Consider the following 17,709-nt stretch of genomic DNA (forward strand, 5'->3'; position numbering starts at 1 on the left):
TAGTCAAAGTCATAAATAACAATCTGTATCGTCAAAGTCATAAATAACAATCTGTATAGTCAAAGTCATAAATAACAATCTGTATAGTCAAAGTCATAAATAACAATCTGTATAGTCATGCCTCCATGGGGAGTTGGCCATTGAAAATTTGTTTTTGAGTGGAGGGGATCTTTAATAACTCGATTTTTCCTCCTAGGACAACTCTATGGATATGGAACTGGTACCAGGAGCAGCCGATCAGATGATGGATATTCTCCCAGAATCACTCTGCAGCGAGCTTTTCCCTATTTTGGAACGATGCATCATCAGATATATGTACGTGACAATCTCCAAAATACACACTATTTAAAGTTAGTGTCTTGCCATGTGGAATGTGTGGTCAAGAATAATATAGTTTATATTTCAGTCTGTTGGCAAATACTGTGACTTCAAGGCAACTGGTTCAAAGTGCAGGAAACAAGGAGGCAGGAAACAAGGAGGCGAAACACACTGGCTGTTCAAAGTGCAGGAAACAAGGAGGCAGGAAACAAGGAGGCGAAACACACTGTTATTCAAAGTGCAGGAAACAAGGAGGCGAAACAACTGGTTATTCAAAGTGCAGGAAACAAGGAGGCGAAACAACTGGTTATTCAAAGTGCAGGAAACAAGGAGGCGAAACAACTGGTTATTCAAAGTGCAGGAAACAAGGAGGCGAAACACACTGTTATTCAAAGTGCAGGAAACAAGGAGGCGAAACACACTGTCTGTGAGGATAAAGGGACACTTCACCAAAAAACAACGCTGATTTATTTTGCACATAATCAAAAGACACACATCCAAAGACTCTAGTTTGATAGTTATTGAGAGTAAATTAATTTGAATGTGGCCACCAGTGATGTCATCGGGGACATTTAATCCTTGTGTTGTATTAATTACAGCACAATGTAACAATGTAGAGAATAGGGACTAATCATTTCATGGAGCTGTAATTAACACAACACCATGTCTTATAGGGACTGCTACCTTATAATTTCATTGAGCTATAATTAATACAACACAAGGATTCAATGTCCCTGATGACATCACTGGTGGCCATATTCAAACTAATTTACTCTCAATAACTGTCAAACTAAATGAATATGTGCAAAACTTATTAAAGTTTTTGGACGTCTGAGAGTATGTGCAAAATAAATGTCCCCTTTGGTGACGTGCCACTTACTTTTATTGTGAAGTACCCTACCTTTATTGTATTGTGGTAATCTCTATTTTATATCTTGTATGACTGTGAAATGAAAAGTCTTGTTCTATCACCCCCCCCCCCCCCCCCCAGGTCAATCACAATGGAGACTTGACCTTTGACCAAGGGTTCAGCCGGTATGTTCCTTACCAGTTCCCAGCTCACTCAACCAGAGACATCATCGCTCCGTTCTGGGTAGATTTGGACAACAGAGATCAGGGTGCCGTCTTCTACAAGCAGTACACGGGTGGCAGCGTCCTCCAACAGGCAACACGAGACATCCACCAGTACTTCCCCAGCATCAGCTTCACCGCCAGCTGGGTCTTCGTCGCCACGTGGGCTAATGTGCAATATTACAATCGATTCGGAAACGTGAGTCATGCTCTTCATGTATCATAATAATAATAATATTACCCTCAAACAGGAAGCGTGAGTCATGCTCTTCATGTATCATAATAATAATAATATTACCCTCAAACAGGAAGCGTGAGTCATGCTCTTCATGTATCATAATAATAATAATAATACTACCCTCAAACAGGAAGCGTGAGTCATGCTCTTCATGTATCATAATAATAATAATAATAATAATATTACCCTCAAACAGGAAGCGTGAGTCATGCTCTTCATGTATCATAATAATAATAATATTACCCTCAAACAGGAAACGTGAGTCATGCTCTTCATGTATCATAATAATAATAATAATAATAATAATAATAATAATAATAATAATAATAATAATAATAATAATAATAATAATAATAATAATAATAATAATAATAATAATAATAATACTAATAATAATAATAATAATAATAATATTACCCTCAAACAGGAAGCGTGAGTCATGCTCTTCATGTATAATAATAATATATAATAATAATAATAATAATAATAATAATAATAATAATAATAATAATAATAATAATAATAATAATAATAATAATAATAATAATAATAATAATAATAATAATAATAATAATAATAATAATAATAATAATAATAATAATAATAATAATAATAATAATAATAATAATAATAATAATAATAATAATAATAATAATAATAATAATAATAATAATAAAATAATATTACCCTCAAACAGGAAATGTGAGTCATGCTCTTCATGTATAATAATAATAATAATAATAATAATAATAATAATAATAATAATAATAATAATAATAATAATAATAATAATAATAATAATAATAATAATAATATTACCCTCAAACAGGAAGCGTGAGTCATGCTCTTCCATCTATCATAATAATAATAATAATAATAATAATAATAATAATAATAATAATAATAATAATAATAATAATAATAATAATAATAATAATAATAATAATAATAATAATAATAATAATAATAATAATAATAATAATAATAATAATAATAATAATAATAATAATAATAATAATAATAATAATAATAATAATAATAATAATAATAATAATAATAATAATAATAATAATAATAATAATAATAATAATAATAATAATAATAATAATACTAATACTAATAATTATAATAATAATAATAATAATAATAATAATAATAATAATAATAATAATAATAATAATAATAATAATAATAATAATAATAATAATAATAATAATAATAATAATAATAATAATAATAATAATAATAATAATAATAATAATAATAATAATAATAATAATAATAATAATAATACTATCCTTGAACAGGAAATGTGAGTCACGCTCCTCAATAAATAATAATAATAATAATAATAATAATAATAATAATAATAATAATAATAATAATAATAATAATAATAATAATAATAATAATAATAATAATAATAATAATAATAATAATAATAATAATAATAATAATAATAATAATAATAATAATAATAATAATAATAATAATAATAATAATAATAATAATAATAATAATAATAATAATAATAATAATAATAATAATAATAATAATAATAAAAATAATAAAAATAATAATAATAATAATAATAATAATAATAATAATAATAATAATAATAATAATAATAATAATAATAATAATAATAATAATAATAATAATAATAATAAAATTTCTTTGTACAGCACCTTTCATACAATAATTGCAGCTCAAAGTGCTTCACAGCAGTAAAATAAGACAGAAGATCAAGAGCAGTGGCTCGGGAGGTAGAGCAGTCGCCTGGTAATCCGAAGGTTCCCGGTTCAATTCCCGGGCAGCGTGTCGAAGTGTCCTTGAGCAAGACAATTAACCCCTAACTGCTCCCGATGAGCAGGTTGGCACCTTGCATGGTCGCCTCCACCGTCGGTGTGTGAATGTGTGAGTGAATGGGTAAAAATGTGAGGAACAAATTGTAATGCGCTTTCGATAAAAGAGATATATAAAAAAAGAAAATACAGAAAACAAGAGTAAAACGAGCATCAAAATAGACAAAGTCACCGAACACTAAATCACAGTTTTTCACATTAGGATCTAACATCCCAATAGGGCTCAGCCTCTGTGATCATCACACACCATATAGACAATTTTAAAATAGACAGTAATAAAAGAGAAAAATAGAGCAATAGTGCAGTGCAATAAAATAGTTAGTGGAATAGAATAGACAGGGTAAAATAATGCAATAGTGCTGTTCTGAATTATTCATGAATATAACTGCATATAATCATGTATTGTATGCAGCACATTTATTTATTCTTACCCTATATATATCCACATCTGTCTGTACATACCTGCATATAATTCTTGTTACATACCTGTAGATACTATATCTATATCTGTACATATCCCTGACCTACTAGTTACTATATCTGTACATATCCCTTACCTACTCTTGCTAGTTACTATATCTGTACATATCCCTTACCTACTCTTACTAGTTATGCTGCTGGCCAGTATGACTTACTACCAAAATAGTCATTTATCCTATTCTAATCTAATGCATATTCTGAAACAGTGAGTGTCAGAAACAACAGTGTGATTGTTAGACGTGTTTTTAATGGTTAATCGCTGTTCTTCCAGGGCTCCACTGTCCAAGCCGTCCTGATCTCTGGTGGTCAACACTCGTTTGTCCTGATGAACTACCAGACAATAGACCCAACTTATCGCACCGTGCAGGTCAGAACACTGACGTCTGAGTGTGTTTGACCATCTGTCTGCCTTCACTTGCTACAGAACCACCTAACGTAGCAATGTCCAAGATGCACAAGTATTTGTCCTGTGAATGAGTGAAGCCTCACACAGGAGAATCTTCCATAAATCACATTTCATGCCAAAACTCATGTACACAATAGTCCTGTATATACCATATATATACATGTATATATTCATATTTACAGCATATATATCCATATCTGTCTGAATATACCTATGTATAATCCTCCTATATACCTACTTAAGACACCTGCATAACCCATATAACGCTGTATGATAACATGTACAATAATACTGTATATACCGTATATGTATATGTATGTATCTATTTTTACCATATATATATATATATATATATATATATATATATATATATATATATATATATATATATATATATATATATATATATATCCACATCTGTCTGTACATACCTGCATATAATCCTTTTTGCATATCTGTAGATACTATATCTATATCTGTATCCTTTACCGACTATAACTAATTACGCTGCTGGCCAGTATGACTTACTACCAGTGTCTTCAAACCTGTATCACTGTACATATTAATACTACAACTCTGTACATACATCTGATTAGCACTATTACCCGGTAGTACTAATTTATATATTTTATACCCAGTTTAATCACCTGTACATTGTATATTACTGTATAACTTTACTGTTACATTTATACTCTGGTTGATGCCAAACCTCTTCTCATTGTACTGCACTTGTGCTGCATGATGACAATACGTTTGAATGTGATCTGTTTCCAGGCTGGTTATGATACAGTGAACTCCACCCATCACTTCTCCATCCCTGGGTCATTCCCCTGCACTGGATCATTAAACAACTACACCAACTTTCTCCTGGGCAGCAACGTCAACGTCGCAGGGCGTTGGGCCTTCCGCACCGACCACGGGTCCACAGGCTGCAGCTTCCAGGGTTAGTCAGCACCGACCGCGGGTCTAGAGGCTGCAGGTTCCAGGGTTAGTCAGCACCGACCACGGGTCCAGAGACTGCAGCTTCCAGGGTTAGTCAGCACCGACCGCGGGTCTAGAGGCTGCAGGTTCCAGGGTTAGTCAGCACCGACCACGGGTCCAGAGACTGCAGCTTCCAGGGTTAGTCAGCACCAGAGCATGTGAGCGGCGCGGGGAGCGGAGCGGGTGGTTTTGAAGTGAGCGGCGGAGTGGGTTTTAAAATGGGTTGGCGCGACTTCCGGAGCGAGAGTTCTCCTCCGCTCCAATCCGCTCCGGGCCGCTCACGCTCACAGTGGTTTAACACTGATGTAATATACATGTAGTACAATGCCAAAGCAACAGGTGGCGATGTACAAAAATGAAGGCCATTTTCAACCAATGAGAAGGGTGAACCGTCACTCATATCCTGCTAGACCAAAATATATTCCACCATTGTTGTTGTTATTAGCTTACATGCTAACGTGAATGGCAGCGACCATAGCATTGTGGCTAGGCTAGCTACCATCGCTTAGTAGAGCTAGTTGAATGGATATTACGTTATTTAACATTGCAGAATGGGTACAATTACAATACGGCTCAATACAAACAATTGTTAAGGGGCCCAGGGGGTGTAGACTGTTGTAGTTTGGTCAAATCAAGCTAATTTACATCATGCTCCAAAAAAGAAAATCTGCCGAGCGAGCTGTGGAGCGATGTGGAGCGGGGAGCGCTTGATTCATAAATGAAGGTGAGCGGTGAGCGAGCGGAGAGCGACTTGGGGGCGGGGTCAACATGAGCGATTAGCGGAGCGGAACAAGCCGTCTAGAGCGAAGAGCGGATTTCTCGCCCGCGCCGATCCGCTCACATGCTCTGGTCAGCACCGACCACGGGTCCAGGGCTGCAGCTTCCTGGGTTAGTCAGCACCGACCACAGGTCCAGAGGCTGCAGCTTCCTGGGTTAGTCAGCACCGACCACGGGTCCAGAGGCTGCAGCTTCCTGGATTAGTCAGCACCGACCACAGGTCCAGAGGCTGCAGCTTCCTGGGTTAGTCAGCACCGACCACGGTTCCAGAGGCTGCAGCTTCCTGGGTTAGTCAGCACCGACCACGGGTCCAGAGGCTGCAGCTTCCTGGGTTAGTCAGCACGACCGCGGGTCCAGAGGCTGCAGGGTCCAGGGTTAGTCAGCACCGACCACGGGTCCAGAGGCTGCAGCTTCCAGTGTTAGTCAGCACCGACCGCGGGTCCAGAGGCTGCAGCTTCCTGGGTTAGTCAGCACCGACCGCGGGTCCAGAGGCTGCAGCTTCCAGGGTTAGTCAGCACCGACCACGGGTCCAGAGGCTGCAGGTTCCAGGGTTAGTCAGCACCGACCACGGGTCCAGAGGCTGCAGGTTCCAGGGTTAGTCAGCACCGACCACGGGTCCAGAGGCTGCAGGTTCCAGGGTTAGACCAGAGGGTGAACGCATCATCAGCCTTGCTTAACCTCTTCCATTAATATATCACTTACTCACTCGTCTTGCATGCCTCCACCTGGAAGGGAAATGTGGCAGCCATACTTGATGCATTTAAGTTAATGGCGTCGAAATGTAACAACAGCTATACTATATCAAAATATCCATTTACAAATTCAGTATAATCCATATAATCCAAGTCTCGTGTATCTAGTCGTTGCGCAGTACCTCCCAATCACATTTATCCACATTTTGGATAAATTCTGCATTCAAGTATGGCTACCATTTTTGGATTCAACGTGGAGGCATGTGAGAAATAATGATTGAGTAATTGATGTAAAATGGAATTGTTCCTTTCAGGAGAGACTTGCTCATATTCGCAAATGGGCACTGAGCTGTACAGTATGATAGAAATAGCACCTGTGATCTATTTTAGAGTGGATTTTCTCCTTAGATCCTCCCCCATGACCTGTGGGGTGACAGTGGCTCGGGAGGTAGAGCAGTTGTCTGGTAATCCGGAAGTTCCTTGTTCGATTCCCTGTTCTATTCCCGTTCCGTGTCGTTAAATAAAATAACTATATAAATGCACCATTTACCATTACTACTTTAGAAATAAATACCAAAGGTCTAAATACCTATTAAATACTACTAACAGTTACTACGCTATTACTTTAGAAATAAATACCCAAGGTCTAAATACGTACCTATAAATACTACTCACACTTACTACGCTATAGTATTTTTGAAATAAATACCCAAGTTTTAAATACCTATTAAATACTACTACAGTTACTACGTTATTACTTTAGAAATCAATCTTCTCGTGTTATTTCCCCAGGTTCCTCCATCCAGCAGGGCGACTCCTTCTGGAGCGACGCCACCTGCAGGCAGCAGTGCACCTGCACCTCCTCGGGGCTGCAGTGTCAGGACCAGCCCTGCTCCTTCTCCCAGGTCTGCCGGCGCGCCTCCTTCCAGTTCTCCTGCCAGCGGCTCCGCAGGCGCACCTGCACCGTGTCCGGAGACCCGCACTACTACACCTTCGACGGCACCGTGTTCCACTTCCAGGGCACCTGCACCTACGTCCTCTCGGAGTCCTGCGGCCGCGCCGGCCTGTTGCCCTACTACCGCGTGGAGGGCAAGAACGAGAACCGCGGGAGCACCAGGGTGGCCTGGACCCGGCTGGTCAAAGTGTTCGTCTACGATGTCGTCATCGAGCTGGTCAAAGGTCACCGCGCTGAGGCAAAGGTCAGTGATGGACTGATGGTGATCATGTACAGATATGACTTCATGTATGATATGACTTCATGTATGATAGGACTTCATGTATGATATGACTTCATGTATGATAGGACTTCATGTATGATAGGACTTCATGTATGATAGGACTTCATGTATGATAGGACTTCATGTATGATATGACTTCATGTATGATATGACTTCATGTATGATATGACTCCATGTATGATATAACTTCATGTATGATAGGACATCATGTATGATAGGACTTCATGTATGATAGGACTTAATGTATGATAGGACTTCATGTATGGATAGGACTCCATGTATGATAGGACTCCATGTATGATAGGACTTCATGTATGATAGGACTCCATGTATGATAGGACTCCATGTATGATAGGACTTCATGTATGATAGGACTCCATGTATGATAGGACTCCATGTACAGATATGACTTCATGTATGATAGGACTCCATGTACAGATAGGACTTCATGTATGATAGGACTTCATGTATGATAGGACTTCATGTACAGATAGGACTTCATGTACAGATAGGACTTCATGTATGATATGACTTCATGTACGGATATGACTTCATGTATGATAGGACTTCATGTATGATAGGACTCCATGCATGATTGGACTTCATGTATGATATGACTTCATGTATGATAGGACTTCATGCATGATATGACTCCATGTATGATAGGACATCATGTATGATAGGACTTCATGTATGATAGAACTCCATGTATGATAGGACTTCATGTATGATAGGACTTCATGTATGATAGGACTGTATGCATGATAGGACTTCATGCATGATAGGACTTCATGCATGATAGGACTGTATGCATGATAGGACTTCATGCATGATAGGACTTCATGTATGATAGGACTTCATGTATGATAGGACTCCATGTATGATAGGACTTCATGTATGATATGACTTCATGTATGATAGGACTGTATGCATGATAGGACTTCATGCATGATAGGACTTCATGTATGATAGGACTCCATGTATGATAGGACTTCATGTATGATATGACTTCATGTATGATAGGACTTCATGTATGATAGGACTTCATGTATGATAGGACTTCATGTATGATAGGACTTCATGTATCAAATCCTAATCTCTGACCCCTGGCTCCTCCTTCCTCTCCGCTGACCCCTGGCTCCTCCTTCCTCTCCGCTGACCCCTGGCTCCTTCTTCCTCTCCACTGACCCCTGGCTCCTCCTTCAGGTCGACGGGAGCTTCACCTCCACCCCCTTCTCCCTCCGCAATGGCAGCGTCCAGGTCTACCAGACAGGCTTCTCCCTGGCCGTCAGCACTGATTTCGGGTTGGTGGTCACCTACGACGCCCACCATTACGTCCGGATCAGCTTACCGTTCAGCTACCAGAACGCCACGTGTGGTCTGTGTGGAAACTTCAACAACCTCCGTGCGGATGACTTCCGAACCCGGCAAGGCGAGCTGGTGAATTCTGACGTTGAGTTCGCCAACAGCTGGCAGGCGCCAGGGGACGACGAGGCCGGCTGTGGGACCCGGTGTGCCGGTCTGGCTTGTGCTGGCTGCACGGCAGCGCAGACCAGTCTCTATGGCAACACTGGTCACTGTGGGATCCTCCAGGACCCTACTGGACCCTTCGCCCCCTGCCACCAGCGGCTGCCTCCACAGACCTACGCAGACAGCTGTGTGTATGATCTGTGTGTGGGAGGAGGGTACCAGCCCATCCTCTGCCAGGCTCTGAGTGTGTACGCCAGTCAGTGCCAACAGCATGGTATCCAGCCAGGAGCCTGGAGGTCACATGGTTTCTGTGGTAAGTGTTCATATATACAGTATGTGAGTCAGACATCTTCTGTGGTAAGTGTTCATACTGTATATACAGTATGTGAGTCAGACATCTTCTGTGGTAAGTGTTCATATATACAGTATGTTAGTCAGATATCTTCTGTGGTAAGTGTTCATATATACAGTATGTCAGCCAGACATCTTCTGTGGTAAGTGTTCATATATACAGTATGTCAGCCACACGATATGTTGTGATCTAACGCTTTGGGTCAGACATCTGCTATATAAATATAATTGTTTTGTCCTTGCACAGAAATCCCTTGCCCAGCCAACAGCCACTTCGAGTCCCAAGGCACAGGCTGCCCTGCCACCTGCACCAGCCCCAACTCCACCCAGAACTGCCCCATCCCTCCTCAGGAGAGCTGCATCTGTGACCCAGGCCACGTCCTCAGTAGTGGGGTTTGCGTACCGACCACTCGATGTGGCTGTGCCTTCGAAGGCCGCTACTACAGCTTAGGACAGAGCGTCATCCTGGACCAGGCCTGCGGGAGGCGCTGTACCTGCACTCCTGACTCCATGAGCTGCCAGGCGCACGGCTGTGGTCCACTGGAGGCCTGCAGGGTGGAGGCTGGAGAGAGAGGCTGCCGGCCCACCGGCTACGAGACGTGCTGGGTGAAGGGACCCAGGTCGTACCGTACGTTTGACGGACTGAGGTACCAGTACCCCGGGGCGTGTAGTCTGACCCTGACCAGAGTGACGGGGTTGTCCCCCTACCCCCACTTCACGGTGACCGCGGAGAAGGTGCCCGGAGGGCAGCAGGGTTTCCAGCGGTTCCTGAAGTTTGAGGCAGAGGGCACACAGGTGTCCATTGAGATGGGAGGTGACAGCAGAGTCCAGGTCAGTGTTTGGGATGTTCTGTGAAATCCTATTGTACACATTTTAATTTTTTTTTTGACAAGACAAACATTAACAGTAAATATCCCAATAAATCACAGGAATATACATTCCTGTATTTGAATCAATAAATGTAGGTTACGAGATATACACATAATCCCCACAATACAATACAGTACATACATATGCTCTTGCTCGTTGTGAAATCCTATTGTCTATGCTTCCCATTCAGATTCAGATTCTGATTGAGATTCTGATTATTTTATTGTGCATACATTCAGAAAAAAAGTGAGATGCTCATTTTTCCCGGCTCCTCAACCGTAGTAGGTTTTGTAAACATAATACACAACCTATATTTCTATCTATACAAACTATAAACTATAACTGTAAACTATAACTATAAACTAGATAAGCTATGACTAAACTATAAACTAAAACTATAAACTAACTATAAAACTAAACATAATACACAATGTATATTCTATCTATATACATTTACATTTACATTATTAAATGTTATTTAGCTGACGCTTTTATCCAAAGCGACTTACAAGTTCTGTACGACAAGTCATCAGGAAGGGCACAACTCTATCAGTTGAGTAACAATGTTCATCAAAGTGTTGAGTGCTACAGTGTAGGTTAGTTTATTAGGACATGACAGTAAGGTTAGTTAGTGTTTTTCAGATAATGGTTGAAGAAGTGCATCTTTAGTCGACGACGAAAGATTGGACGGGTTTTGGCTGTCCTAACTGGGGTGGGCAGTTCATTCCACCATTGTGGGGCAAGGACTGAGAAAAGGCGGCTTCTCCTTGATGATCTTCCCGGAGCTTGGATAGGAGTGGGTCTGAGACGGCCAGAAGATGCAGAGCGTAGGGGTCTTGAGGGTGTGTAGTTAGAGACCATTGACCGGAGGTAGGCGGGAGCGGTTCCCTTTGCCGCACGGTATGCCAGGTCGAGGGCCTTGAAGCGGATTCGTGCAGCAATGGGGAGCCAGTGCAGGTCCCTGAGAAGTGGGGTGACATGGCTGACTTCGGTAGGTTTGAGATCAGGTGGGCCGCTGCGTTCTGAATGAGTTGAAGAGGCTTGGTGGCAGTGGCCGGAAGGCCAGCAAGCAGTGCGTTGCAATTGTCGAGGCGGGAGATGACTGTTGATTGGACAAGGAGTTGGGTGGCTTCTTTTGTCAGGAAGGGGCGTATCCTTCTGACGTTGCTCAGGAGGAATCTGCAGGTTCTGGTTGTCGCTGCGATGTGAGCGGAGATGTTCAACTGGTCGTCGAGGACATTATATATTAAATTATATTTTTAAAACATCTCCAAGGCTGCAACACCCCCATTCCTCCCAGGTGTCAGGCTCCTTATTCGCTTCCATTCATTTTGGGGACCATGTTTAAATATCATACTTCTGAAGTATAAACAAACTATACTGCTGTGACGATTTCAATAAAACAGACCATTCTGAGTCAAAGTTGTACAAGCAAAACTGTACATTTGAATATCGAGGGAAACGTGGATAAGAGCAGCACGGTGAAAACAAGCTGCTGAACCTCAGCCTCTCAGTCAAACATCAGCCAAAACACCTGGGTTTTATGTAACACAAGGACAATTATGTGGGTAATTCGAAAGGCATTTCAGCCACACACACGTCACTGACACACTGGACGCAGCGTCCCAATATATATATATATTTTAAATCCAATCACCATTTGATGTACTTCTTTACGAGGAAATAGTGTCCCTCCCATCTGATCACTTGTAAATTAAATCCATCCTTCGATATTTTCTGATGAAACGTTCAATGACCTCCTCTGCTTGCAAACAGTTGCAAATCAGGCAATGCAACAAACAGCAGTCTTTTGTGATCTAATCGATCCTTCATTTGCGTGAGGATGCTGTCGAAATCCACTAAACATTGTTCTGTTGATGCGTGACACACGTTCCATTTTCTGGACTCCGACTCCGACAGGTGGTCACTCAGACAGTCACCCAAGCGATTGCCAAAGCAGTGCACTCATCAAAGCTGTGGGCACCTACCCCATCTTCCTCTTCTTCTTCTTCCTCTGGGTGAACGTTTCGATGACTTAGCTATTAGCTCACATTAGCTACAACAAGTTAGCTTACAGAGTCCAAGACGGCACGTTCACGTAAATTACACTACTTCAACTGAGATAAAAATATATATATATATCATCAAACGATGCACAATAAGTTCATGAACAATTGAATAAATATCTTATTCTCGATGTCAGTCTCTTTCAAGGTAAATTGCACACAGTTAGTCTCAGTGGTGAGATGATGACAGAAAAATCTAGAACATTAGATGGCTATTGACGCCACAGTCAATAGGGTCTAGCTGCAGTTCCGTATCATTAGCTGGCACCATTCGCTGATTGGATCTCAAGGTTGTCAACACAATGTAACACGGCGTGAACGCCAATCAATCAAGTGCGCATGGCCTCACTAACCACTTTTTTTTTCCCTTTTTCTCAAATACCCTATTTTGATTGGATTATTAGATTCTTAAGCCCTGCCCAGTGCAAACATTTGCAGTGACTGATTGACAGCTGACAGTCTGACCAGCATCAATGTGTTATGGGATCAGGGTCAGAGAGCTGTCACTTGGACATTTTTGAAGAAAATTCACTGGCATTGTTTTTTTTCACAGAGGAAAACATTTCTAATAATTTTTTTTTAAATAATAATAATAATACAAATAATACAAATATGTAATAATATATATATATTTTGTATACTAGTGAAGCACTGCCTCACTAGTAGTCATGCAATAACCTCCACTGAGTTGATGGTTGCAGTTAGGAATGGGAGGATGTCTGGTGCTATGGTCTGGAGGAGTGGGGAGGGTAGCTGATCCAGCTGGCATGTAGTCGGACGGTTCCACGTTACCAGGTTCAGGGTCTCGGCGTCTGTAATGGGAGAGAAAGATAACAGAGTGAAGGATGAGGTTCAACATTATGTTCAACATATTATTATTATTATTATTATTATTATTCAACATTATGTTTTATAAAACTAAACATAATACACAACGTATATTCTATCTTTATAAAACGATGTTATGCTAACTGTATAAATAGCTAGAAAAGAGACTATAAACTAAAACTATAAACTATAGTACACAATTACTATACAAACGTATACAATACAAGGTTTCTGTTAGCAGCAGTGTGTGCGTGTAATGAGCGTGTGTGGTGTGTAGGTCTCTGAAGTGCTTCCCTGCACTGACCCCTTGTTGAACTATCCTCAGGTTGACGGTCAGCTCGTCCAACTGCCCTTCAGCACGGCGTCCAACCGGATCCTCCTCTACCACAGCAGCGCCCACAGCATAATCCTCCACACCTCCTTCGGAGTGACCGTGCAGACAGACTGGCCTCACCTGGTGCGCGTCACCGCGCCCGGCGTCTACAACGGCTCGCTCGCCGGACTCTGCGGTAACTACAACGGTCACCAACACGACGACTTCCGCACGCCCAACGGCACGCTAGCCAGCGGCCCTCAGGACTTCGGCGACAGTTGGCGCGACGGTTCCCTCTCGGCGCACTGCGTGGAGAGAGGAGACGGCGGGGGGGGGACGCGCGTTGGACCGAACGTCACAGATTACAATCAACTCTGCGGCCTGATGGCGTCGTTGAGCGGGCCGTTTGCTCAGTGTCAGCACAGCGTGGAGCCATGGGGGCCGATAGAGGAGTGTGTGCAAAACATGAGGGCGTCTGGCGGGGCGGAGGGGGTGCTGTGTGAGGCCCTGAGAGACTACGCCCTGCTCTGCCAACAGAACAGGATCCCCATCGGAGACTGGAGGAACGCAACGGGCTGTGGTAAGCACTTCGCCATTCGTGGTATGACTTATTTACAGAGAGGGGGCGACAGTGGTTCAGGAGGTAGAGCAGTCGTCTGGTAATCTGGAGGTTACCGGTTTGATTCCCGCTCCTCCCAAACAGTGTGTCGAACCCTAACTGCTCCCGATGTGCAGGTTGGCACCTTGCATGGTCGCCTCCGCCGTCGGTGTGTGAATGTGTGAGTGAATGGGTAAAATGTGAGGAACATAAATGGCAAAGCGCTTTGGATAAAAGCTGTTAAATAAACGCACCATGTCTTGTCTCTGTCTCGACAGGGCAGAGCTGTCCGTCCAGCAGCCACTACGAGCTGTGTGGCACGTCCTGCCCCTCTTCCTGTCCCAGCCTGTCCTTCCCGTTCCTCTGTGCCACCGCGTGCCAGGAAGGGTGCCAATGTGACGACGGCTTCCTCCTCAGCGGCAACCGGTGCGTGCCGCCCGTCGCCTGCGGATGCCACCACCAGGGCCGCTACCGGCAGGGCGGCGAGCAATTCTGGGACGGCGAAGAGTGCCGGAGCTGGTGTTCCTGTAACGGCACCACCGGCGCGGTCAGCTGCGCCCCGACTGCCTGCGGCCCCCAGGAGACCTGCGGCATCGTGGGGGGAGACCTGGGCTGCCACCCCAACCCCCGCGGCACCTGCTCCGCGTCCGGAGACCCCCACTACCTCACCTTCGACGGCCGCGCCTACGACTTCCAGGGCACCTGCCGCTACGTCCTGGCCACCGTGTGCAATGGCACCGGTGGACTGCAGCACTTCCAGGTGGAGGGCAGGAACGAGGCGTGGCAGGGGCTGCCGGTGTCGGTCACGGCCGAGGTGTACGTCAGCGTGGGGGGTCACCGGGTCACCATGTCCAGGGGACAACATGGTGTGGTGCAAGTGAGTAGAGGCCCTAGAGATCAGCTCCATAGACACACTGTAGAGGTGTCACCTCCATAGACACACTGTAGAGGTGTCACCTCCATAGAAACACTATAGAGGTGTCACCTCCATAGACACACTGTAGAGGTGTCACCTCCATAGACACACTGTAGAGGTGTCACCTCCATAGACACACTGTAGAGGTGTCACCTCCATAGACACACTGTAGAGGTGTCACCTCCATAGACACACTGTAGAGGTGTCACCTCCATAGACACACTGTAGAGGTGTCACCTCCATAGACACACTGTAGAGGTGTCACCTCCATAGACACACTGTAGAGGTGTTACCTCCATAGACACACTGTAGAGGTGTTACCTCCATAGACACTAGCAAAGATCAGATACACACTGTAGAGGTTATGTTTCCACAACATGAAGGCAGAGTAAAAAAAGAAAACGAACAAAAAACGTTTTGCAAAAAGATCAAAGTGAAAGCAGAAATAATGTTTCATCTACCAGTACTTTGTGTTTTAGGTGGACGATGTGACTGTTCATCTACCAGTACTTTGTGTTTTAGGTGGACGATGTGACTGTTCATCTACCAGTACTTTGTGTTTTAGGTGGACGATGTGACTGTTCATCTACCAGTACTTCTGCACGGAGGTCGTGTCTCCATCTACGCCAGTGGATTCCGCACCTTTGTGAACGCTGACTTTGGTCTGAGTGTCAGCTACGACGGAGGCAGCACAGTGTCCATCTCTGTGCCTTCAAACTACAGGTGTTTATTATAGAGCTTCAAACTACAAGTGTTTATTATAGTGCTTCAAACTACAGGTGTTTATTATAGTGCTTCAAACTACAGGTGTTTATTATAGTGCTTCAAATTACAGGTGTTTATTATAGTGCTCCAAACTACAGGTGTTTATTATAGTGCTTCAAACTACAGGTGTTTGTTATAGTGCTTCAAACTACAGGTGTTTATTATAGAGCTTCTGCTGACGTAATGTGTCTCTTACCGCAGACTACGTTGAAATGCTTTGAACCACGTTTTAAAGGGCCGGTATTTACATATTTATTAGACATTTTAACACCAATAGACCTTCTGATTGAAGACATCTGGTGTCTTTTATCAAGTGAAATACACAGAACTTGGCATGTAGAACTTTTTAAAATGTCACTCATTTCCATTATTTAGAATTCTTGGAAACAGTTGCGTTTTTTACAGGAACACGCCAATATTATGGGATATACACTTACTGTGTTCTCCAGAGTCAGACAAGAAGATCTGTCATCTTCCTCTCTGTGTGCAAGCACAAATGAATGGAAGCGGATACGGATCCAGTGGCGGCCGGCCGATAGGGGGCGCTGGGGCGCCGCCCCCCCCTGGTGAAGAGAGCAGGAGAAGAAGAAAATGTTTTATTTTTATTTTAGACCCCTAAAAATAAACTAAACATGTTTAAAATGAATAATATTTACTCATTTTAAGTATGTTTGTGTTTCAAATGCACAATAACGTTAATATATCAAATATAAATCATTGTTTTGTGATTCACATGACGTCACTGTCTCTAATGATATAGAGAGTACCTCTAAAGCTGGGTGCATAGACGTAGCACGCACACTGTGCGCGTCACTGTATCATCGCAGCCAATGTAAATAGGTCAAGCAAATACATTTCGCCTATCAGTGCGTTCAAATATGATGTAATCATGGCACGTTTTTCTAGCGCTCGAAGCAAGCTCTGCGCCACTGTACTCCCCACGTCGTCAGACAGAAAAGAATGCGAGGAGGAGCCAGTCAGTCCTATTTTATTTATTCCGTTTCGATTCAGTGTGTTAGCTTAGCTAGGCTCGTGGTTCGGTAATAAGATATAAGAAGTGTATTCTCAGGAGTTGGAGAGATCAGCACGAGATACTGTACATTACTGACAGTGTTGGATTTGGATTTATATGGAGTCTGGACAGTGGACATACACTTTATCAAGCCCTTCCGGACCACAAAAGCTTCTCGGAGGGTTAACACGACGGCTCGAGGCTCGTTCCAAACAACAAGTGAGTCTAACAATATGTAGTGTTCTGTAGTTACTGAAACTGAATGAATATGGCAAGTCAAGATTCAAGAGGTTTATTTGTCACATACATGATAGGCGTGCAGTGAGGTCTGATATGAGTGAGTGGCGCGATATATATATCCATCTCTTTCTCTCTCTCTCTCTTTCTCTCCCTGTCTCTCATGCTCCCTTTCTCTCTCTATCTCTCTCTCTCTCTCTCTCTCTATCTCTCTCTC

At 42.4% G+C, this 17,709-nt stretch overlaps 1 protein-coding gene across 1 annotated transcript in view; it reads left to right on the plus strand.

Moving 5' to 3' along the window:
• Positions 1-211: 211 nt before the first annotated feature.
• Positions 212-17,709, plus strand: part of LOC311235477 (alpha-tectorin-like) — a gene marked incomplete at its 5' end in the record, with an annotated part of 53,365 nt that continues 35,867 nt past the window's right edge. The window contains 11 exons of the mRNA XM_084322940.1: positions 212-220; positions 1,310-1,588; positions 4,244-4,339; positions 5,153-5,321; positions 6,538-6,642; positions 7,621-8,027; positions 9,273-9,849; positions 10,135-10,718; positions 13,977-14,544; positions 14,841-15,439; positions 16,044-16,201. Of these exons, the coding sequence (XP_084179066.1) occupies positions 212-220; positions 1,310-1,588; positions 4,244-4,339; positions 5,153-5,321; positions 6,538-6,642; positions 7,621-8,027; positions 9,273-9,849; positions 10,135-10,718; positions 13,977-14,544; positions 14,841-15,439; positions 16,044-16,201 (3,551 nt within the window). The remainder of the gene's footprint in view (positions 221-1,309; positions 1,589-4,243; positions 4,340-5,152; positions 5,322-6,537; positions 6,643-7,620; positions 8,028-9,272; positions 9,850-10,134; positions 10,719-13,976; positions 14,545-14,840; positions 15,440-16,043; positions 16,202-17,709) is intronic.

Source organism: Notolepis coatsorum (genome assembly GCF_963971535.1).
Source record: "Notolepis coatsorum genome assembly, chromosome: 10".
NCBI lineage: Eukaryota > Metazoa > Chordata > Actinopteri > Aulopiformes > Paralepididae > Notolepis > Notolepis coatsorum.